General features: G+C 43.2%; 1 protein-coding gene across 2 annotated transcripts in view; it reads left to right on the top strand.

Annotated features, from left to right (window-relative positions):
- Nucleotides 1–695: 695 nt before the first annotated feature.
- Nucleotides 696–25,183, top strand: part of clybl (citrate lyase beta like) — a 145,606-nt gene continuing 121,118 nt past the window's right edge. For both annotated transcript variants that reach the window (XM_068034227.1, XM_068034226.1), the window contains exons 1-2: nt 696–752; nt 6,779–6,856. In XM_068034227.1, coding sequence (XP_067890328.1) covers nt 733–752; nt 6,779–6,856 — 98 coding nt within the window. In that variant the 5' untranslated portion in view covers nt 696–732. The remainder of the gene's footprint in view (nt 753–6,778; nt 6,857–25,183) is intronic.

Below are 25,183 nucleotides of genomic sequence, written 5' to 3'. Positions count from 1 at the left end.
ATCAGGATGGAGGAAAACCTCGCTTTCACCGTTCAGCACCTCATGAAGTGCAGCAAAGTGCAGGTCCAGCTCTTGGCTAGAAGGGAAGCATCGATTATAGTTAGGGTTAATGTGCCATGAGAGGGAAGATAGAGAAAGGGAACGTGGAAATGGGGTCTCTGCTCGAAGCACTTCCGCTCCTGATCCCTTGCTGGAACCCCCGACTCAGTCAGAGCCCTACATGCTGCCTCCTGTCCCAATGGCAGCGTCTGCCCCTACACAGATGCAGGTGGAGCATCCTTGCAGGGCCCTCATGGGCCCCAAACCCAAAGGACATCAGCCAAGAGCATCTGAGCAGTCAGTGAAGGGGGAAAGAAGTAGTTCTGCTGAAGCTACAGGGATTATACTATGAAATAAATTAACACATTGCTGTACAGGATTGGCAGGACATGTATCCAAGGGTCTTGCAACTAAGATGCATTAAATCATACTCCACATTTTGATGTTGGTACATTTGCAAATTGTATACAATTTCTATCAATGCTAAGTGCAGCAGTGTATTTCCAGCAGCTCCCAGGGCTAAGATTGACAGTCAGGGCGGATCCCAGGATTCTGTCAATCAACTCGTCAGCCAATCAGCATACGTGTCGCATTTCACCAATCAGCAACCACGCCAGCAGAGCGGCGCGTCACCAGCCAATCAGGTGGCGTGTCTCTCCGCGCCAATCAGCGCAGTTGTCTCTGGGCGGGAAGATGGCGGCGCGGCGGCTGCTGTAAGTTGTTGTGGGGCCGGTGCTGGGTAATTAACCCGGCCGCTGTTTCTTTAATAGACCCCGCAGCTCGGTCTGGGCCCTGCGACCTATAGGGTCAGAGCCGTTCCGGGGGGTAGCCCCACCCCCTCTTCCCGTCCCAATCCTCCTCCGACACCCTCCCCCATCTCTTTCCTTCAAACCCCTCCAACACCTTTCCCTTGAATAGCAAAACAGGCTCAGTGGGCTGAATGGCCAACTCCTATTGGCTGCATTCAGCTTTTTATGCTGCTTCTCTCCCTGCCCCTTGCTCAGCAAACCTCTTGCTCCCCCCAACCCACCCCTCCACAGTCCTGATCACACATCCTCCTCTGGTTTCTTGTGTCCTCTCTGAACTGATCTTGTCCATTGTTGATCACCGCACTTGCCTCTGTGTTAGTCAGCGTTCCCTTTTCTCATACTATCCGCCTCTGCATCATTACACCTGGAGTCTACCAAGGATCTATCTTTGGGTCTCTAATCCTCATCAACATGCTATTGTTTGGAGACATCATTCAGAGGATACGAGGATCAGCTTCCAGCTATACATTGACAACATCTGGCGCTGTGTCTCCATCACCTCTCCACTGCCACTTTGCTGTCAGACTGCCCTCCTGACATCCAGTCTTGGATGAGCCACAATCTCCTATTTGACCCCAATCTGAGCTTCTGACCCTCGTATCCTTTCCATCACACAGACTACTTACTTCCACCTCTTTACATTGCAGGCCTCTGTGCCTCCCTCAGTGCGTCAGCTTCTGAAACTCATCCAAAGCTCTGCTGCCTATCCCACACTAAGTCCTGCCCATCCATCATTCCTGTGATCTACACTCACTTGGTCCTTCATTGCACCTAGTTTTAAATTCTGATCCTCATGGTTAATAAATAATTTCATAGCTCACCCCTCCTTATACAATCTCTTCCACCCCGACAGGTCCCTGCCCCCTACACCCCACAACTCCCTATTCCTCTGACTGGCCGCTTGTGCATCCTTCCTCCTTTCACCCCATTGTGGCTGTGCTTCAGCGGCATTAGTCTCACACTCTGGAATGGTCTCCCAAAACTCTTGCGCTTCTCCATCTCCCTTTCCTTCCTTTAAGACCATCCTCAAACCCTGCAATGGGGCAGGGGGAGAAGCAGTAGTAAAAGCTGAAACAGGAGTTGGCCATTTAGCCTCCTGAGCCTGTTCTGCTGTTCAAGAAGAGCGTGTTAGGGGAGAGTTTGGGGCGATAGGGAGGTGTGTTTGGAGGTTGGGGAGGGAGGGGGATGAGGGCGAGGGGGACCTGGGGTGTGGAGTGTCACCACTTCTTATACAGTAAAAGCTTTGTTATCCGGCACTTTACCGACTGGCAAGCTCTACTAAACTGAATTTCCAAAATCTCCCTAAACCTGTCTCCCAATGCCCTCCCAGGCCGTGTTTTCTTGAGTGCAGTCGATTGTTGCTGGCATTAGTTAGTGATGCTGCTGATAGTCATCTTAGTGGCACTGCCCGCAGTCCATTTGTTCGCCTCTGCCATTGTGTTGAGTGCACAGTTGCGTTGTTGTGCTAATACCGCGATTTATCTCACCTTCCACCCATTATGGCACCCAGTAAACCATCAACAGGAAAAGAGGAAAAAGGTTATGTTGATGCTAAACCAGAAAATAGACATTTGCAGACATCTTGAAAAAAGTGAAAATCGTAATGTGTTGATGAATGAATATAATGTTGGTTCGTCAATGATATACAACATCAAGGGTCAAAAAGAACAGTTGTTGAAATTCTTTGCTAGTTCTGAGACTAATAAAGCTGTTGAACACACCAGACTCTACCTAAGCTTAAATTAGAGCAGCTAGACAGTGTATTGTACGAATTATTTTCGTTGAAACTCCGAGAGTGCCCCAGTCTCGGGCCCAATGTTCATTGCAAAGGCAAAAGATTTTCCTAAGCAAATAGAATTGACTGAACCATGTGCGTTTTCTGATGGGTGGCTTTCTTGCTTTAACTGGCGGCATGGCATGGCATGAATAAAAATAAGCTGACCATGAGGCTACAGAAAAATATTGTGATTTTTTTCAACAAATTAATTGCTGAACATGATCTATGCCCAAAATAATTTACAATGCAGTAGAAACAGGCCTATTTGGACACTGATTGCCTAATTCTATCCCAGCTGGTGCAAGTGAATCTAGTGCTGCAGCTTTTAAGCAAAATAAAGACAGAATAACTGTGCTTGCGTGTGCTAATGCCGCGGGAACGCACCGAGTGAACCTTTTGGTGATCAATATAATCATCCTCTGGGAAGCCAGGGAGGAGATTGCAGAGCCTTTGGCCTTGATCTTTATGTCGTCATTGTCGACAGGAATAGTGCCGGAAGACTGGAGGATAGCAAATGTTGTCCCCTTGTTCAAGAAGGGGAGTAGAGACAGCCCTGGTAATTATAGACCTGTGAGCCTTACTTCGGTTGTGGGTAAAATGTTGGAAAAGGTTATAAGAGACAGGATTTATAATCATCTTGAAAAGAATAAGTTCATTAGCGATAGTCAGCACGGTTTTGTGAAGGGTAGGTCGTGCCTCACAAACCTTATTGAGTTTTTTGAGAAGGTGACCAAACAGGTGGATGAGGGTAAAGCCGTGGATGTGGTGTATATGGATTTCAGTAAGGCGTTTGATAAGGTTCCCCACAGTAGGCTATTGCAGAAAATACGGAAGTATGGGATTGAAGGTGATTTAGAGCTTTGGATCAGAAATTGGCTAGCTGAAAGAAGACAGAGGGTGGTGGTTGATGGCAAATGTTCATCCTGGAGTTTAGTTACTAGTGGTGTACCGCAAGGATGTTTTGGGGCCACTGCTGTTTGTCATTTTTATAAATGACCTGGATGAGGGTGTAGAAGGGTGGGTTAGTAAATTTGCGGATGACACGAAGGTCGGTGGAGTTGTGGATAGTGCCGAAGGATGTTGTAGGTTACAGAGCGACATAGATAGGCTGCAGAGCTGGGCTGAGAGATGGCAGATGGAGTTTAAAGCGGAAAAGTGTGAGGTGATTCACTTTGGAAGGAGTAACAGGAATGCAGAGTACTGGGCTAATGGGAAGATTCTTGGTAGTGTGGATGAGCAGAGAGATCTTGGTGTCCAGGTACATAAATCCCTGAAAGTTGCCACCCAGGTTAATAGGGCTGTTAAGAAGGCATATGGTGTGTTAGCTTTTATTAGTAGGGGGATCGAGTTTCGGAGCCACGAGGTCATGCTGCAGCTGTACAAAACTCTGGTGCGGCCGCACCTGGAGTATTGCGTGCAGTTCTGGTCACCGCATTATAGGAAGGATGTGGAAGCTTTGGAAAGGGTGCAGAGGAGATTTACTAGGATGTTGCCTGGTACGGAGGGAAGGTCTTACGAGGAAAGGCTGAGGGACTTGAGGTTGTTTTCGTTAGAGAGAAGGAGGAGGAGCGGTGACTTAATAGAGACGTATAAGATAATCAGAGGGTTAGATAGGGTGGATAGTGAGAGTCTTTTTCCTCGGATGGTGATGGCAAACACGAGGGGACATAGCTTTAAGTTGAGGGGTGATAGATATAGGACAGATGTCAGAGGTAGTTTCTTTACTCAGAGAGTAGTAGGGGCGTGGAACGCCCTGCCTGCAACAGTAGTAGACCCGCCAACTTTAAGGGCATTTAAGTGGTCATTGGATAGACATATGGATGAAAATGGAATAGTTTAGGTCAGATGGTTTCACAGGTCGGCGCAACATCGAGGGCCGAAGGGCCTGTACTGCGCTGTAATGTTCTATGTTCTATCCTAGAGCACTTAAAGGTGTAAAGCTTCTACCTGTTGATTACAAGCACAAAGCAATGCATGGATGGACAAAGACATTTTTTATGATTGGTTTCACAATGTTTTTTGTAAATTCAGTGAAAGAACATTCCTGAAGACATCAAAGCTATTCTTTTATTAGACAATTGCCGAGCTCACCCTTGTGAATTGGAGTTAGTGTCCGGTAATAATTTTACCATCTTCCTGTCTGCCAATGTTATCTCGTTGATTCAACCAATGGACCAGGGCGTCATCCAGAATATGAAATCTTTTTACGGGAGAGATTTCCGAAGAAAGTTAATCAATCGTGAAGGCACAATGCAAAACTTTCAATCAAATTATCACATTAAAGATGTAATTTTCAATGTGGCTTGTGCATGGAATTCGGTTAAAGGTGAAACATTAAGGAGAAATTGGAGAAAATTGCGGCCAGTGTTATGTTTGCAGAAGTGTCTTCTGATGAAGAGCAATTTGAAGGCTTTAATGTTCGGCATAAAAAAAATCACAAATTCTTGACATGAAGCTTAGTGAAAATGACGTTGAAGCTGACTAGGAGGTTGAAGTGACATGTTGTTAGTGATGCAGAAATAATAGTGTCCTGAATCCTGAAAAGTCTAAGGAAACTGAAAAGACTCTGCAGAAGAAGATTTTAGTGAGGAACAGAAAATAACTTGGACTAATGCTGCTTCAGCATTTGATATATTCATCAAATTTGCTGAAAGGCAGACTTGTTATTCTGTACAAGAGGTTATGCAGCTGCATATTTTGCATTTTCATGCAAAAAAGGCAGAAGGCAAGTAGGCAAACTGATATCCATAATCTTTTCAACAAAGCTTCCAGGGCTTGCCATAGGCTCAGTACAGACTCTGTCCCATCACCTTCTACATCTACACTTGAAATTCAAGTTGATGACCTTGAGGATCTGCAAGATGACAGAAGTTTAGTGTAGTTTATACATTAAGTTTACTGTACTTCAAGAATTTGATGCATCTTTACTGCCTCGGGATTTATGCATTGTACATCTTGTACTTTGTATGTAATCATTTCTCTCAAAATAAAATCTGTTGTATTGCCTTGGTCGTACAACTCTTGTTTAACTAGAATTTTCGATTACCTGGAAACTCTTGGGCACGTGCCGGATAACAAAGCTTTTATTGTATCTCCTTTGCTTTGCTGTTTATTGAGTCTGATTGCATGTTTTTCTATGTCGAAGGAACGATATAAATGCAAGTTGCTGTTGATGTCTTGCTTCCTGTTGACTGGGAGTGCCAGCCTAGATATTTGTGCTTGAGGATTTGAACCCACAACCTGGCAGGTGTGCTACCACCTGAGCCAAGTGGAAATTTACCCTGTTTACTTCAACTAACCTTACAAAGCCCACAGTATATCTATTACTTGAACCATTTGAATCATATTACCTGCTTGGCAGTTGTACTGCAGATTTTCAATAAATGGTTGTGGAGAATAAGGTTACTGATATTTTGATTTCTAAGCAGAAAGACTTAGGAATACACTGGTACATGGTACAATTTATATCCACTGAGGATTCCAAAAGTAAGATTTATTGGTGAAACAAAGTTTAACTTGAAAAATGATGTGCAGAAAATAACCCGTCACATTTCAAATTTACAAATTTGATGACTTGCCTCCCCATTAAAATAAAAACGTATCAGAGTGTTTTTCCTGAGTTTAGTTTAGTTTTAGAGATACAGCACTGAAACAGGCCCTTCGGCCCACCGAGTCTGTGCCGACCATCAACCACCCATTTATACTAATCCTACACTAATTCCATATTCCTACCACATCCCCACCTGTCCCTATATTTCCCTACCTCGTACCTATACTAGTGGCAACTGCTAATGGCCGATTTACCTATCAACCTGCAAGTCTTTGGCATGTGGGAGGAAACCGGAGCACCCGGAGGAAACCCACGCAGACACAGGGAGAACTTGCAAACTCCACACAGGCAGTACCCAGAATTGAACCCGGGTCACTGGAGCTGTGAGGCTGCAATGCTAACCACTGCACCAGTTTAATGTGCTTGAAATTGATCCGTGAGAAAGGGATGGATTTAATTCAGCCTTTTCCTGACACTTAATGTTATTATAAAAATGTAAATATTAATAAGATAGCTTTACTCCCGTTTGATTGTCTTAATTCAAGATGGTGACTGCAAAGTATGACTTTAAAGCTGGAGTTAATGCTGTAATCTTTCCTGCAGGACCTCCACCAATGTAGCAGGATGGTTTTCTCCACAACACAATACCTGCTTCAGAACAGTTGACAGAGGAATGTATTTGTGAGTAAACTATTGAAATAGAATATTGCAGAAAATATTCTTCAAATTTCATTTACCAGTTAGCCCATGTTTCTATTAAACTCTCTCAAGCTGCTCATAGAAGTCCTGTATTCTTGTCATACCAGAACGGAAGGAGTCCATTCAGCCCATTGTGCCTGTGCCGGCGCTTTGAAAGAGCTATCCAATTAATCTCACTACCCTGCTTTCTCCCCATAGCCCTGCAAATTTACCCCTTCAAGTACTCATCCAATTAAATTTTGCTATATCCAGATCCCCTCATCTGTGTTTGTTGCAGCATTTTTGATTATGTTTAAATTTTCTCTCACCTTTTTGCCAATTTTTTTCCTTCTCTTTACCTGGGTAATGGTTTCATAGGGAACATTGATCACTCTTGAAGTGACCATGTGTGAGCCTTGCCAACAGGCAATTCAACCAGGTGAACCTAGCTCGATCCCGTACTCACTGGATAAAGCTCTTTGATCCTTCAGGGGATGTGCGTTATGGATTTCTGATGTCCCTTTACATTTGCCATCAGTGTTTGATTCTGTGCTCAAAGACCAATATACTGAGTTTGTTTGCACCTTGATCTCAGAAATAGTCTCATGCGTTTTATGCTCTTTTCAGAAAACAAAAGTCACTTCTGTTTCACTTCTCTCTCATACTTTTGAAAACCTGAATGACACTGTATTCTGCTCAATGTCACAGGTTAGTTAGGAAGTTGCAATAGCAGAACTATCCAAATTGCAGGTTGACAAGGGTTATTGCTACGGAGCAGAATTAGCTGGAAAAAGAGCAAATTGTGGATGAGATTAGTGTTAAATGTAAATTTTTTTTTTTTTTAAACTTAACTGACAATTATTAATAATTTATTTGGTTCAAAATGAGCCAAAGACCACATAATATCAGGCAGATTGTCAGGAAAGTTAAATGCATAAATTGGCAGGCAGTTCACAACAGCGACAATCATTCTTCCCTATGTGAGGTTAAAGTATGTCATTAAGATTTCCCTCCTGTAATTGTCTGCATAATCGGTATGTAAGTGTTGCTTTGACAATTCCCTGAAATTATTATTTTGACCTTTTTATTTCTTTGTAAACTGAGATACAATCACGTTGTGTTGAGGTAGATGTGTTATTAAAAGTGTCATCAGTACTGGTTAAACACCTGGTCATGAATACTGTAGAAGTTGATCTGTTCAGGACCTTAAGAAATCACCAAGTCCCAATCCCCTATCAGCCCTGTGCTCGTTGACCTACATTGGCTCCCGGTCAAGCAACGTCTTGATTTTGAAGTTCTCATCCATTCAAATCCCTCCATGTCCCTGCCCCTCCCTATCTCTGTAATCTCCTTCAGCCATACAACACTCCAAGATATCTGCGCTCCTATAATTCTGGCCTCTTGAGCATCCCTGATTTTAATTGCTGCACCATTGGTGGCCGTGCCTTCAATTGTCTCGTCCTAAGCTCTGGAATACCCTCCCTACACCTCTCCACCTTGCTTTCCTGTTTCGAGACGCTCCTTAAAACCTACATCTTTGACCAAGCTTTTGGTTACCTGTCCTAATATCTCCTTTTGTGGCTTAGTGTCATATTTTGTTTATAATGCTCCTGTAAAGTGCTTTGGGATGTTTTATTACTTTAAAGGTGCTATATAAATATAAGTTATTGTTAATGATTCTCCTGTCTGTTTTTTTTCCCAATTACTCCACAGTTTATTTAACAGATTGATCATTTCTCAGACTAAAGTGGATGCTGGAAATCTGAAATAAAAACAGAAAATGCTGGAAACACTCAGCAGGTCAGGCAGCATCTGTGGAGAGAAACAGAGTTAATGCTTCAGGTTGATGACCTTCCATCAGAACTGGAAGAAATTAGAGATTTTAAAACCTAAGCAAGTGCAGAGCCAGGGAAAAAGGTGAGGAAAGAATAAAGGGGCAAGTCTGTGACAGCATGGTGGGCAGCAGAAGTTAAATGACAAAAGGGATAATGTTGCAAGGCAAAAGGAGGTGATAATGGGACAAGTACCAGTTGAAACTTATAACAAGTTTTTTTATTTGCCAGTTTTTCTGTTGATTTTCTCCAGACTCCTTACTGGGTATGTAGTTGCTAGTAACCCTCATGTACGAGAGATGGGGGACCTCAGTAACGTGGCTAGACTAGAGAAGCTGGGATTGTTCACTTTAGAGCAGAGAAGCTTCAGGGGAGATTTAATGAACATGTTGAAAATCATATGAAGGGTTTAGATAGAGTAAATAAGGACAAACTGTTTCCTCTGGCAGGAGGGTTGGAAATTAGAGGACACAGATTTAAGGTAATTGGGAAAAGAGCCAGCGGGAAGATAAGAATTTATTTTACACAGCAAGTTGTTGTGATCTGGAATGTGCTGCCTGAAAGGGCAGTGGAAGCAGATTCAATAGTAACTCAAAAGGGAATTGGACAAATAGTTGAAAGATAGAAAATTTACAGGGCTATAGGGATAGAGCAAGAGAGTGGAACGAATTGGATAGCTCTTTCACGGAGCCGACACAGGCACGATGGGCTGAATAGCCTCCTGAGTTGTAACATACTAAGTACATTGCTGATGTGGGAATGAGTTAAATTTTGTTCATACTATCTCTTGTGACAAGATGATAGTGTTTTTTGGCAAGTTGATTCCTTTTTTGTAGGTTGGGGCATGGAGGAAAATGACAATTTACTGCATGTTCATTAAGTGAAACTTGTTGAAAATTTGTTTGGAGATAGTTATCCCCCCATCCCACATTGTCTTTCTTCCTTTCCTGAAGGTGCTGACTCATGCTGGAATACAGCTTCATTGCCAGCAGCTGGCAGGTGGACTCAAATACATCACCTAGAGGTTATTCTGCATGTTTGAGCTAGACAACAACCAATTATATTATAGCACCTTTAACATAATAAAATGTCTCAAGGCGCTTCAAAGGTGCCTTATAAAACAAAGTATGACACCGAGCCACATAAGGAGATATTAGGTCAGATGACTAAAAGCTTGGTCAAAGAGGTATGTTTCATGGTGTGACTCAAAGGAGGAAAGCGATGTGGAGAGGTGTAGGGAGGGTATTTCAGAGCTTGGGGCCTAAGCAACTGAAGTCACGGCCACCATTGTTGGAGCGATTAAAATCAGCAATGGGCGGCGCAGTGGTTAGCACCGCAGCCTCACAGCTCCAGCGACCTGGGTTCGATTCTGGGTACTGCCTGCGCGGAGTTTGCAAGTTCTCCCTGTGACCGCGTGGGTTTTTGCCAGGTGCTCTGGTTTCCTCCCACAGCCACAGACTTGCAGGTTGATAGGTAAATTGGCCATTATAAATTGCCCCTAGTATAGGTAGGTGGTAGGGGAATTGAGGGAAGGTGGGGATGTGAGAGGATGATGGGATTAATGTAGGAGTAGTATAAATGGGTGGTTGTTGGTCGGCACAAACTCGGTGGGCCGAAGGGTCTGTTTCAGTGCTGTATCTCTGAATAAATAAAAATAAATAAATTTTCAAGAGGCCAGAATTAGAAGAGTGCAGGTATCTTGGAGGGTTGTGGGACTTGAGGAGCTTACAGAGATAGGGAGAGGCGAGGCCATGGAGGGATTTGAAAACAAGTATGAGAATTTTAAAATCAGGACATTGCTTGACCGGGAGTCAGTATAGGTCAGCGAGCAAAAGAGTGAAAAAAAAAAGGAATGAAACCAGACGGACCACCTGGCATTGACCTAGGCATTGGAAACGACAGTGGCAAACCCAGCCCTGTCAACCCTGCAAAGTTCTCCTTACTAACGTCAGGGGGCTTGTGCCAAAGTTGGGAGAGCTGTCCCACAGACTAGTCAAGCAACAGACTGACATAGTCATACTCACAGAATCATACCTGACAGACAAATGTCCCAGACTCTGCCATCACCATCCCGGGTATGTCCTGTCCCACCGGCAGGACAGTCCCAGCAGAGGTGGCGGCACAGTGGTATACAGTAGGGAGGGAGTTGCTCTGGGAGTCCTTAACATCGACTCTGGACCCCATGAAGTCTCATCGCATCAGGTCAAACATGGACAAGGAAACCTCCTGCTGATTGCCACCTACCGCCCTCCCTCAGCTGATGAGTCAGTACTCCTCCATGTTGAACAGCACTTGGAGGAAGCACTGAGGGAGGCAAGGGCACAGAATGTACTCTGGGTGGGGGACTTCAATGTCCATCGCCAAGAGTGGCTTGGTAGCACCACTACTGACTGAGCTGGCCGAGTCCTAAAGGACATATCTGCCAGACTGGGTATGCGGCAGGTGGTGAGGGAACCAACAAGAGGGGAAAACATACTTGACCTTGTCCTCACCAATCTGTCTGCCGCAGATGCATCTGTCCATGACAGTATTGGTAGGAGTGACCACCGCTCATGCATTGTGGAGATGACGTCCTGCCTTCACATTGAGGATACCCTCCTTTGTATTGTGTGGCACTACCACCGTGCTAGATGGGATAGATTTCAAACAGATCTAGCAATGCAAAACTGGGCATCCATGAGGCGCTGTGGGCCATCAGATACAGCAGTATTGTACTCGACCACAATTTGTAATCTCAAGGCCCGCATATCCCCCACTCTACCATTACCATCAAGCCAGGAGACCAACCCTGGTTCAATGAAGAGTGCAGGAGGGCTTGCCAGGAGCAGCACCAGACAGAACTCAAAATGAGTTGCCAACATGGTGAAGCTACAACACAGGACTATCTGCGTGCCAAACTGCGTAAGCAGCATGCGATAGACAGAGCTAAGCGATCCCATAACCAACGGATCGGATCTAAACTCTGCAGTCCTGCCACATCCAGCCGTGAATTGTGGTGGACAATTAAACAACTAACTGGAGGATGTGGCTCCACAAACATCCCCATCCTCAATGATGGGGGAGCCCAGCACATCAGTGCTTGCAACAATCTTCAGCCAGAAGTGCGGGTTGATGATCCATCTCGGCCTCCTCCTGAAGTCCCCAGCATCACAGATGCTAGACTTCAGCCAATTCGATTCGCTCTGTGTGATATCAAGAAGCGACTGAAGGCACTGGATACTGCAAAGGCTATGGGCCCTGACAATATTCTGGCAATGGTACTGAAGACCTGTGCTCCAGAACTTGCCATGCCCCTAGCCAAGCTGTTCCAGTACAGCTACAACACTGGCATCTACCCTGCAATGTGGAAAATTGCCCAGATATGTCCTGTACACAAAAAGCAGGACAAGTCCAACCCGGCCAATTACCGCCCCATCAGGCTACTCTCAATCATCAGTAAAGTGATGGAAGGTGTCATCAACAGTGCCATCTAGCGGCACTTGCATAGCCATAACCTGCTCAGTGACGCTCAGTTTGGGTTCTGCCAGGGCCACTCAGCTCCTGACCTCATTACAGCCTTGGTTCAAATATGGACAAAAGATTTGAACTCAAGAGGTGAGATGAGAGTGACTGCCCTTGACATCAAGGCAGTATTTGACTGAGTATGGCATCAAGGAGCCCTAGCAAAACTGAGGTCAATGGGAATCGGGGAAAACCCTCCGCTGGTTGGAGTCATGCCTAGCGCAAAGGAAGGTGGTTGTGGTTGTTGGAGGTCAATCATCTGAGCTCCAGGGCATCACTGCAGGAGTTCCTCAGGGTAGTGTGCTAGGCCCAACCATCTTCAGCTGCTTCATCAAAGACCATCTCCCCTTGTCATTCAACGGCATTACCATCGCTGATTCCCCCACTATCAACATCCTAGGGGCTACCATTGATCAGAAACTGAACTGGAGTAGCCATATAAATACCTTGGCTACAAGAGCAGGTCAGAGGCTAGGAATCCTGCGGCGAGTAACTCACCTCCTGACTCCCCAAAGCCTGACCACCATCTACAAGGCACAAGCCAGGAGTGTAATGGAATTCTCTCCACTTGCCTGGATGGGTGCAGCTCCAACAACACTCAAGAAGCTCGACACCATCCAGGACAAAGCAGCCCACTTGATTGGCAACCCATCTACAAACATTCACTCCCTCCACCACCGACGCACAGTGGCAGCAGTGTGTACCATCTGCAAGAAGCACTGCAGCAACGCACCAAGGCTCCTTACCACCTTCCAAACCCGCGACCTCTACCAACTAGAAGGACAAGGGCAGCAAATGCATGGGAACACCACCACCTGCAAGTTCCCCTCCAAGTCACACACCATCCTGACTTGGAACTATATCGCCGTTCCTTCACTGTTGCTGGGTCAAAATCCTGGAACTCCCTTCCTAACAGCACTGTTGGCGTACCTACCCCACATGGACTGCAGCGGTTCAAGAAGGCGGCTCACCACCACCTTCTCAAGGGCAATTAGGGATGGGCAATAAATGCTGGTCTGGCCAGCGACGCCCACATCCCATGAATGAATTTTAAAAAAATTTGGTGCGAGTTAAGACATGGGCAGCAGAGTTTTGGATGACCTCAAGTTTACGGAGGGTAGAATGTGGGAGACCAGCCAGGATTGCTTTGGAATAGTCAAGTCTAGAGGTAACAAAGGCATGAATGAGGGTTTCAGCAACTGATGCGCTGAGACAGAGGCAAAGTCAGGAGATGTTATGGAGGTGGAAATAGGTGGCCTTTGTGATGGCACGAATATGAGCTCGGGAGCTCATCTCAGGGTCAAATGTGACACCAAGGTTGTGAACAGACTGACTTAATCTCAGACTATTTCCAGGGAGAGGGGTGGAGTCGTTTGCTAGGGAACGGAGTTTGGAGCGGAGACCGAAAACAATGGCTTCAGTCTTCCCAATATTTAATTGGAGGAGATTTCTGCTCATCCAGTCCTGGATGTCAGATAAGCAATCTGTTAATTTTGCAACAGTGGAGGAGTTGAGAGAAGTGGTGGTGAGGTCGAGCTGAGTGTCGTCAGCGTACATGTGAAAAGTAATGCTATGCTTTTTGATGATGTCACCGAGGGGCAGCATGTAGATGCAAAAGAGGAGGGGGCCAAGGATAGATCCTTGGAGGACACCAGAGGTAACGGTGCAGAAGCAGGAAGAGAGGTCATTGCAAATGATTCTCTGGCTACGATTAGATAGATAAGAATGGAACCAGGTGAGAGCAGTCTCACCCAGCTGGATGAGAGTGGAGAGATGTTGGCGGAGGATGTTATGGTCAGCTGTGTCAAAGGCTGCAGACTGGTCAAGAAGAATGAGGAAGGACAGTTTACCTCTGTCACAGTCAGACAGGATATAATTTGTAAGTTGATCAGAGCTGTTCCGGTGCTTTGGCAGGGGCAGAAACTTAATTGGAGGGATTCAAACATGGAGTTCCAGAAAAGGCGACACCATGTTCAAGGACTTTGGAGAGGAAAGGGAAATTGTAAATGGGATGGTAGTTTGCAAGGGTGATGGGATCAAGGGACAGTGAGTGACAAAATTTTATCTAAGCATTGAGGCAGCTGAGATCGTTCCTGTTCTCCCACACGTGCATGTTGCAGTCGGCGTTTAACAGGGACCGGGAACCTTGGATGATTTTCCCCTTTTTTCTCGCTGAGACCGACTGAGATCAGTTTTAACCTCTCTGCTGCTGACCTGACTGAGTTAAGCTAATTCAACACAGGCAGGATATCGAATCTAGCACTTTTGCGACTGATGCATCAGGGAGCGTTCGAGTCGTTTCTGTTCAGTTATAATGAAGAGGTTTTAATCATGGTCATTACTTTGAAAAGCAAGAAACACTTGTTTGATAGGCAGAACGTCTTTTTGACTTGATGGCAGCATCCTGTTAGTGGCGAACACCACATGTGTTGCTACTGCATAGCAGCAGCGTGAAACAGCTAGTTTCACCTGTTGCTCAAACTTTTGGTATGCATTACCCAGCTAGGGTAATCTGAGGTAGACTGGGCACTTTTCAGGGCCGAAAATGATGGCCTTAAGCCCGTTCATAAGTTTGCGCGATATACAGCGAGAAATGATCTGATCAGGGTAGCCATTGTCACGCAGGATGTCGCACAATTTCAGCATCAAGCTTACATGGTGAGCAAATGGTTGGGGCCCTGTTTACGAGGTTGCCAATAAGGTCAATCTTGTAGTGCGTGGAACTGTAAGAATCCCAACACGTGTATTGACCATTGAAGGTAGGCTTGCAGTAGATCGTGGTAGAGAACCCCTTATCAGATTTCTCAACTAGTACGTCAAGGAAAGGGAGCTCATTTGACTGCTCCATTCACTGGTTCGTTCCTCAGGGTAATGCCTTTACCAATCAGAGTCAAGCTGCCTGGTTTAAATTTCAAACAAAGCTTGGCAGTTAACTGTCAGTCACTATAAACTGGTGCATTCTCCATGACAATGCCTCTACCAATCAGAGTCTACTTGCCAACCAATCAACACTCTCTTCTCATGTAGTATAAATTTGTTGCTTTCCCTTACGTTGGTATTCTTGCGAATTGTCCTGATAACTGTAACACGAAAAGCTTCGACAAAATGTCTCTATTTTCCGCAGTAATCTGTTTTTGTAATGTTGGTTGAGGGATAAATGTTATCCAGGACATTAGGGACACTCCCCTGCTCTTTGAAATAGTGCCGCAGGATCTTTTTACGTCCAGCTGAGAGAGCAGATGGGACCTCAGTTTGACATCTCCGTCAGTGCAGCACTCCCTCAGTACTGTACTGGAGTGTCATCCTGGATTCTTGTGCTCAAGTCTCTGGAGTGGGACTTGAACCATGACCTTCTGATTCATAGGCAAGAGTGCTACCCACCGAGACAAACTGTTCAGAATTTACCTAAACCCCAGGATTAAATGCAAGAATGCACAGCTCTGAATTTTAGGACTCACCAGCACTGGAAGAGTTAAATCCACTAGTGCGGGATTTTAAAAAGAAATTGTGATTCAATCATCAATTTTCCTTGTACTGTACACTGTTAAGTTATATACATCTGTACTTAATTTGTAAAAGAAGTTAATGAGAAACTTCAAACAATTTAAATGTCAATTATAAAGAAAGCACGGTTTGAAAATTCCAGTAATCTGTCCATATTGAGCATCAAACCATGTTCCCAGGTGTATGTAATTCATGGCAGATGACATTCCAAAGACCCAATTACAGAGGTTCTGCTAATCTTCAGCACAGAATTGAGTGCAAGAGTATACTGAGTATCTGTCACGCCATGTTATGGCTACATTGAGATATATGCTAGAATATATTACTGTACATAAACTTTATGTCACATTGATAATGAAGTTGAGCATCAAAGCTATTAGTGGCTTTGACAGATGAGGCATGTGAACTTTAGATTGCTGCTGTAGTTCTGCAGCAACATAAAATGTGAGCGTCTGGATGTGAAGGAAAAGGTTAATAATTTAGGTTTTTACTGATTTCTAAAAAATAATATTTGCTTGTATTTATATCGAACCTGATGTCAACAAGTCTCAAAGTGCTTCACCAGTGAATTAATTGCCTTTGAAGTTCACTGACTGTTGTTATGTAGGTATGTTCAGCAAGGCATCCGTTGTGAAAGGTATGTTTTATTTTACTGCAGAGCTTGAATGTTTTGCCTGCTTTCTAGTGCGGGCTGCATTGTATCAGGAACACCGCCGTGCCAAAGATTAAGTAATATCCCAAAGGAAAAAAATTGACTGCAAGCATGAAGTCGACAAGTGATGAAAGTAGCCCTGAGGTTGTCAATTAAAAAGGCAAGGCCTGGAACTGATAAGTTAATGGGCAGTTTCCCCTTTTTTTGGCCTGCAAAAGCTTTAAAGTACAGGTTATAAAAATCAGAAGTGTAATCTATTTCCTACAACATATCCAATTAAGCCTAGCCACTTAGACTCTTGCAGATTTTTTGTTTCACAATTTGGGTTAACTGATAAAGTGCCAGCATGGCCAGTGACACAACTCAGTTAACAAAGCAGAGACTTGTTTTGTTCATCACAAATTCAGAAAATGGAAAGCTTGAACTTCCATTTGTACATAAATAGGTTAAATTGTAATCTGACAAGTCAATTATGTATAAAATGCAGATCTGTCACAATTGCTGTTTAGTTTAGGTGCACCAATAAATTATGTATAGTTTTAAAAAAGAGGCAGTTGCTGCATTTTTTGAGTTTTAACTTTACTGTGCTGACCCTTGAAAAATTAACAGGCGAAGCATGATACTGCTCTGTCTTACATGAGCAACTAATGACTGCAAATTTGCTCAGCAATACTTTTATAGAGGATAATGGATACATATAAGTGAACTACAAGGCAGTAATTCATTTGTGTGGTTTCAGTATTGTGATGCTGGATTATTCCTTCAAATTTATTTCAAGTCCCATGGCAGGGTGTAAAAGCTGACAGCTTTGGAAGAAGGGCAGGGGAGTTCTCCTGAGTCCTGGCCACAATTTATTCCTCAACCAAAATCAATAAAATAGATTATCTGGTCAGAATCTCATTGCTGTTTGTGGGAACTTGCTGTGCTCAAATTGGCTGCCGCGTTTCCTACATTACAACAGTGACTGCACTTCAAAAAAAGTCCTTCATTGGCTGTAAAGCACTTTGGGACATCCTGAGGTTGTGAAAAATGGTACATAAGCACAAGGCTTTATTTCTTGTATGCATCTTTATAATTTAGAATGCATGTCAGATATTAAATCCTTTATTCATTGTGGCTTTTCTTAATGAAGTGTAATTTTGTTTCGGCATCTTTGCTAAAGAAACTTAAGTGTGGAGAGATTTAAATGACAGTCAATAACACTTTCAATGTATTAACCTATTTCAATGATAATAAATATTGACAGACCAAAAAAAATGGGTGTATTTTTTTTTACTGCTAAATACACAACTTTGTGAAGTATTCTTTAGTTGTGCTCTATCCAGTCATGGTCAGGGAATCACCTACAATGGCTTCTCTTACACTCCTGCACTGTTACCTCTGGTGTCCCCCAAGGATCTATTCTTGACCCCCCCTCTTTCTCATCTACATGCTGCCTTTCGGCGATATCGGAAAACACAGTGTCATTTTCCACACGTACGCTGATGACACCAAGCTCTACCTCACCTGTCTCTAAATTGCCAGACTGCAGTACTGGAAAAGCAGAAATCCAACCAAATATTGGGAAGACCAAATCCATTGTCTTTGCTCCCCAGCACGAATTCTGTTCCCTCGCCACCCATTCCATCCCTCTCCCTGGTAGCGGTCTGAGGCTAAACCACACTGTTTGCAACTTGGTGTCATATTTCACCTCAAGATGAACTTCCCACCACAAAACCACGCCATCACTAAAACCACCTACTTTCATCTCTAGTATCACTGTCTCCTGCCCTCCTCTTTAGCTTATGTGCTGCTGAAACCCTGCTCCATGCCTTTTTTTTACCTTGAGGCTTGACTATTCCAGTATTCTTCTGGCTGGCCTCCCACTTTGCAGCCTCCATAAACTTGCATCTATCCAAAGATCTGCTGGTATCCTAACTTGAACCAAGTGACATTCACCCAGCAATGCCTCGATTTTTAAACTCATCCTTGTTTTCAAATCTCTCCATGGTCTTGACCTGCCCTACCTCTGTCGTCTCCTCCAGCCTCACAACCCTCCCAGTATCCACAGTCCTCCAATTCTAGCCTCTTGCACATCCTGATTTAAATCATCCCACCATTGGTGGTCGTTCCTTCAGTTGCCTGGGCCCTAAGCTCTGGAAATTGCTCCCTAAACCTTGCTGCCTCTCTCTCCTCCTTTAAGACACTCCTTAAAACCTACCTCTTTGACCAAGCCTGTCCTAATATCTCCTTGTGTGGTTCGGTGTGGCATTTTGTTTGATAATGCTCCTGTGAAGCGCCTCGGGACATTTTACCATGTTACATGCACTATAAATACAAGTTGTAGTGGCATCAGGATTTTCCCAAAATCTGCTGTGGAAGAGAAAAATACAGGGATCACTGGAGTTTTGTTACATGCCATAAGATTGGCAATAGCTTTTGAAAACATTGTTACACAGCTAGCGAAAAGAGAGTGCATATGTCACAGCATTTGTGTCAATATAACTCTTGTATTTATATCATCTCTTACTGTATTAGATTAGAGATACAGCACTGAAACACTGTATCTTAGGGATGTCCCAAAGCACTTTACTTTCAGTGAATTACTTTTGAAATGTAGTCACCTTTGTTATATAGGCAAGCTCAATTTGCACACAGCAAGATCCCACAAACAACAAATGAGCTGAATGATTAGTTAATGTATTTGGTGGTGATTGAGGGAGGAATGTTGCTCAGGGTTCTGGGAGAATTCCCTGCTCCTCTTCAGATATTTCATCGGATCTTTTACGTTCACTTGTACAGTCAGTCACTTTAACATCTCAAACAACAGATAGCACTTTCCAGGGATGAGGAACTTCAGTTATGAAGATAGATTGGAGAAGTCGGGAATGTTTTCCTTGGAGAAGAGAAGGCTGAGAGGTGATTTGGTAGAGGCATTCAAAATCATGAGGGGTCTGGACGGAGCAGATAGAGAGAAACTGTTCCCACTCGTGAAAGGATCAAGAACAAGAGGGCACAGATTTAAAGTAATTGATAAAAGAAGCATTAGCAACATGAAAATATTTTTCACGCAGCGAGTGGTTAAGGTCTGGAATGCGCTGCCTGAGAGTGTGGTGGAGGGAGGTTCAACTGAAGCATTCAAAAGGGAATTTAGACAGTTTAATGAAAAGGAAGAATGTACAGGATTGTGGGGGAATGGCACAAGGTGAAATGCTCATTAGGAGAGCTGGTGCAGACATGATGGGCCGAATGGCCTCCTTTTGCACTGTAACAATTCTGTGAGTTGGTGAATTTTGACAGCGCAGCACTCCCTCTGTACTGCGTTGAACTATTAGTTTAAATTTAGGCGCTCTTGCCCTGAATGGAACTTGAACTCCAAGCATTCAGTGTGAATATATGTATGGGAAATGTATTTCGCTTTGATCCCTGAACAGGATTATTTCAGGGCATGTAGGTTTTCGGGACAGTGGAAACAGCATGTTCAGATTTTTAAAATATAGAGAAACTGTGTTTTTAATGACAACGTATTACCAAAAATAAAACAGGGTTCGGATAATGTTTGAAAAATTAAGAACATAAATAAAAATCTGTTAATTTTTCAGTGAAAACTAGCAACATGGAGCTCTAAATATTTTGTAAAATTTTTCCATTCCTAAATGTTACTTATAGCGCCCCTCACAGGCGGATTCCTCCATCACCGTTCAGTGCTATGTTAGTAATCACGTGAACAAGAACAATCATCAGTTCAAGAAGATTTGCATTTACATAGCGCTTTTCACAACCACTGGACATAAAACACTTTACAGTCAATGTAGTATTTTTGAAGTGTCCTCACTGTTGTAATGTAATTTACTCATTTTATTTTGTTGTGAAATTGCACTGCTTTAAGCTGCATTTTTTGATTGCATTAGATTTTACTACACTGCTCTTACTGTGCATTAAACGAACATTTAAAAGCTTTTGCAAATTCTGTCAGTGTTTCATATCTTGCCTGTTCAAGTATTGTTAAAATCGTTTATAGTACAGATGAATAAATTGTAACTTCCCATACTTTGAGAGAAAATAAAATGATCTCTACAAAATTAGACACTACTTCAAACACAAAATCATATATTTAAAGCATCCTTGTTTAAGTGTTTTATGTTTATTCAATGGAACCAATTATCAGTCAATCTCAACAATCATTGCTTCCTAAAATACTTGCAGAAATTATTAAAGTTTATCTTACTGAATGTGCCAATTCCTTTGGTTCTGTGCAGATAGGAGTGAATAAAGCTATTGTGATATCAGTTTCAAGGTGTTACATGGCTATATGGTCACAGTGAAACAACAGTTCTTAATACGCAAATTATTTGAGTGTAATTTGCTACTTCTCTCCTCTCCACCCCCCACCCCCCACCCCATCCTCCTACAAGTTCAGTTTCAAGTACCAGTTTAAAAGTATCATGTAGTTTTCCAATTATCAATGTAGTGATTTGCCACAATCAGCTGCAATGATTAAGCTAATTAACCTTGCAGTGAGGATCTTCTCACTGAGTAAGACATGGAGTGTATTATCATGTCAACCACCATACCTTTTAAGCATTTGCAATCGTAAGGTTAATTTCTTGTTTCTCCGCCTTGATTTGATGATGAATGTTAGCAGCATCACCATAAGGCTCATAACTGCTCGGCTTTTTAAATCTTGGTTGCTTGATACACTTTGGAAAGGTAATATTGTCCAGCTGGTAATGGTCAATGTAATATGGGCTGCAAGATGGCTCAATGAGTAAATGCGCCATTGGGTGTACTGAATAAGACTCCGAACCAAATTTTCCTTCTCCCTACCAACCACAACAACTTGCATTTATATAGCACCTTAGATGTATTGAAACGTTCCAAGGTGATTCTCAGGAGTGTTATCAATCAAAATTTAACACTGAGCCACATATGGACATATCAGGACAGGTGGCCAAAAATGTTTAAGAGGTAGGTTTTAAGGAGCATCTTAAAGTAGTACTGAGAAGCAGAGGGGTTTAGGAAGGGTATTCAGAGATTAGGGCCTAGGCAGAGAATCCCCTAATGTGGGGTGATGAAAGGTTGGGATGTGCAGGAAGCCAGAATTGTTGGAGCGCTGAGTTCTGGAGAGGTTGCAGATATGGGGAGGGGAGAGGTCAGGGAGGGATTGAAAACAAGGATGAGGATTTTAAAGTCAAGGTATTAGCATGGTCCAGGTGCTAAACACGAGGATGATTTGAACAGTTGCAGCAATTCAGCACAAGGCAGGGCCTTCCATGTCCAAACCCACCTAGGAAATCCAATTCAATGCCCCTCTTTTCAGTTACAAGCTTATCTCCCTCCACTCACCCATCTTAACTGATAGCACCAAATTTCAAGGAATTCACGGATGTAGTTGTTTCAGAAATTGAGATCCATCTGACTGGCTGGGTCAGCACTTCCTTCTGTTCCATATCACACTGCAATTTCTGCCGCATCCTCCCCTGCCCCACACACCCATAAGCAAGATCGTTGCCTCCTCTGCTGTTGCGCCCATATCGACCCAACTCCTAAATCACACAATTATCCCTCCTTGGGCCAATGTTCATCAACACAATCAGTGTCTCACTCTCCTCAGGTATTGTGCCTGTACCCGTTAAGACCATGGCAATTGCAACTCTCTTTAAAAACAACTCCAGAGACTTGAGCACAAAATCTAGACTGACACACCAGTGCGGTACTGATGGAGTGCTGCACTGTCGAATTTGCTGTCATTTGGATGAGACATTAAACCGAGGCCTTGTCTGCCCTCTTGGGCAGACACAAAAGATCCCACAGTATTATTTTGAAGGAGAGCAGGGGAGTTCTCCTTAGTGCTCTGGCCAATATCCCACAATCAACATCACTAAATCAGATTATCTGATCGTTAACACATTAATATTTGTGGGAGCTTGCTGTGCATAAATTAGCTGCCACATCTACATTACAAAACTTCAAAAATACTTCATTGGCTGTAATGCGCTTTGGGCCATCCTGAGGTCATTAGAGGTGCTATATAAATGCAAGATCTTTCCTTTTATGGACACGATGACAGGTAAGAAAGATGATTAATTTTTGTCAAAGCCTTCGTCTTTCCAACTTTGGCGACCTTTGCACCCTATGTTTCTCTGCTTGGTACCTTTGGCACTGAACCTACGGCCATCCCAGACTGTGGATCCTCTCCCCAAACCTCTCTGCCTTTCTTTCTGATTTGTTCTTGGGATATAGGTGACCCCAGCAAAGCAGCATTTATTGAATAGTGGGCATTAAGAATCAACCACATAGAACAGTATTGCAGTCAGGTAAGGAAAAAAAGAACTTGCATTTATATCGCGTCTTGCATGAACTCAGGACGTCCCAAAACGCTTCACGGCAAATTGAATTTCAAACTTTTGTCACTGTTGTAATGTAGGCAAAAGAAGCAGCTAATTTGAGTGGCACATACATCAAGGAGCTAAATGATGAGATAACGTCATTTAATGGTGTTGGTTTATGCATAAATATTGACCAAGACTGGGGGGAACTCTCCTGCTGCTCTTAGACTATTGCCACTAGAGAGGGCAGGACACTTTAATGGTTTAATGTCTCATCTTAATGATGACGTCAGATAAAGCCAGACTGGGTAAAGACACTAGGTTTCCTTCCCTAAAGGACATGAGTGAACCAGTTGGGTTTTCGACAGTCTGGCAGTTTTCATGGACACTTCTTTTTACCCACAAGTTACCAGATTTTTTGAATGTATTTTGAAATGACAATGCCTGGGTTGCTAGCCCAGTACCATAACCACTAGCTTAACTATACCCACTTAATTCTTTCCTGGCCTTAATGACTCATCTCCAACACTGCTCAGAGTCTGTTGTTCTATTCACTTTTGTGAAGCACTTTATTATGGTAAATGTGCTGTAAAAGTACAGGTTGTTGTATGGCCCAGTATCGCACCACTCATGGCAACCTACCTGGTATGTCAGATTTGTTTTCCTAAAAATATCCATATCCCACTTTTTGTCCATTAGTCTCACTTTGCCTTTAATAACCGATCAATGTTAGCTGTACTGGACATTACCTGTATAAAGACGGACCAGTGGACCAGGAATGGTAAACAGACATCTGGTACTGATTTGAACTACGTCAGTGCCCAGGAATTTATTTAAGAGGATAGCTGTTTAGGGAAAGTAACTAGCAGGAGCACTGGCATTTTGTGAGAAGGCATAGTGGACATCTATTAAGAGTAGTGCTGGCAACAGAGAACTTTATTGTACAAGCCAAAGCAAAATGTGCTGAATTCAAGTGAATGATAAAACTAAAACCTAAAATTATATCAAGATGCCAAGTAATCTATGCATACTGACCCTAATCTTCCCTTAGATCAAGCATAAGTCCAGTTTTACTGTGTTTCTATACTAAGCCATAAATTAAGAGCAGGCTAGATTTGCATTAAACAAGAAGAAATATCAAACATTGCAGTTAGCTATCGTTTTACAGAATGACTTCACTGTCCAAGATTGACCTACCTTAAGCAACTTTGTGTATTATACTGACATGCAATGGTTCATATTGACCTATTTTCCATGATAGTATGTCCTTCATGCATTAAGAAATCATGGCAACACTTTGATCAACAAGATTTTACAATGCTTGGCAAGCATGGAGTGGAACTTTAGTAGCAATGTTTGAAGTCCGTTTATAGTTACTTTTGATGCTGCTTAAACTCAATAGGTTAAGTAGGTGAACTGTTAATTTCCATTGCTGTTGGAACCTGTTCCTGGTAGCTAACTGCACAGGGATTTTAAAAGGGGTCTGTGTATACTGGTTTTACTATATGAAACTATAGGAAGCGCGGCAGCCAATTTTGCGCACAGCAAGGTCTCGCAAACAGCAAATGTGATAATGACCAGATAATCTGTTTTAGTGATGTTGATTGAGGGATAAATATTAGCCAGGGCACCCGGGAGAACTCCCATGTTCGTCTTCGAAATAGTGCCATCAGATCTTTTACATCTATTTGCGTTCGCTGCCACAACAAAGTATAGTGATCGCACAGACTGAAGCGGTTCTAGAAGGCAGCTAACCACCCCCTTCTCAAGGGTGATTAGGGATGGGCAATTAATGTCGGCCTTGCATGCAATGTCCACCCCCAAAGAATGAATTTTAAAACTTCTGAGTGCAGATGGGGCCTTGGTTTAAGAAGGGAACCAGATGATAAAATAAGGAAAGACAGCAGCAGGAGAGTGTTCGAAGAAGAGGGGAAAAAAAGCAGGCACACAAAGATGACAGAGGCCGGTAAGAGAAAAAACATATTATTTGACTCGCATTGAACAATGCCTTGGAAAATCCACTAATGTAAATAGGTTATTGGAACCCACTGATTTATTGACTAAATAAATTTGGTTTCTTAATTTTAAAGAAATTACGGGAGTGTTCACAGTATTGTTGAGTTCAAATTGTGTCATGATGTCCACAATTTCATGCAAGTTATAAATCTGTGATGTTCATTATCTTGGTATGTTTGTTCAGCAGTGTAATGCATGTCTTACTATTTTTTAAAAGACCAAAATACACAGGCAGGTGGTAGGGACGTGCCAGGTTGCAGGTAGGTATGTAGAACTATTGAGGAGGTTGATGTGGTTTTAATATTATTGGGAGGGTAGCCTAGGAATGATGGAAGGAGCAGAAGAGCATTATATCTGAGAGTATTGGGTACCCTATAGGTGCTGCAGTTATTGGGAGGGGGGATTTTGGGATCTGGGAGTGGTGTGCTAGATGTTCCACATTCTCTCCATCACCAAGACTGTCTACTTCCACCTTCATAACAGTGCCCATCTCTACCCCTGCCGAAGTTCATGTGCT

Source organism: Heterodontus francisci, chromosome 6 (genome assembly GCF_036365525.1).
Source record: "Heterodontus francisci isolate sHetFra1 chromosome 6, sHetFra1.hap1, whole genome shotgun sequence".
Lineage (NCBI taxonomy): Eukaryota > Metazoa > Chordata > Chondrichthyes > Heterodontiformes > Heterodontidae > Heterodontus > Heterodontus francisci.
The sequence above is the reverse complement of the archived record's forward strand: the minus strand, read 5'-3'. Positions and strand labels throughout refer to the sequence as shown.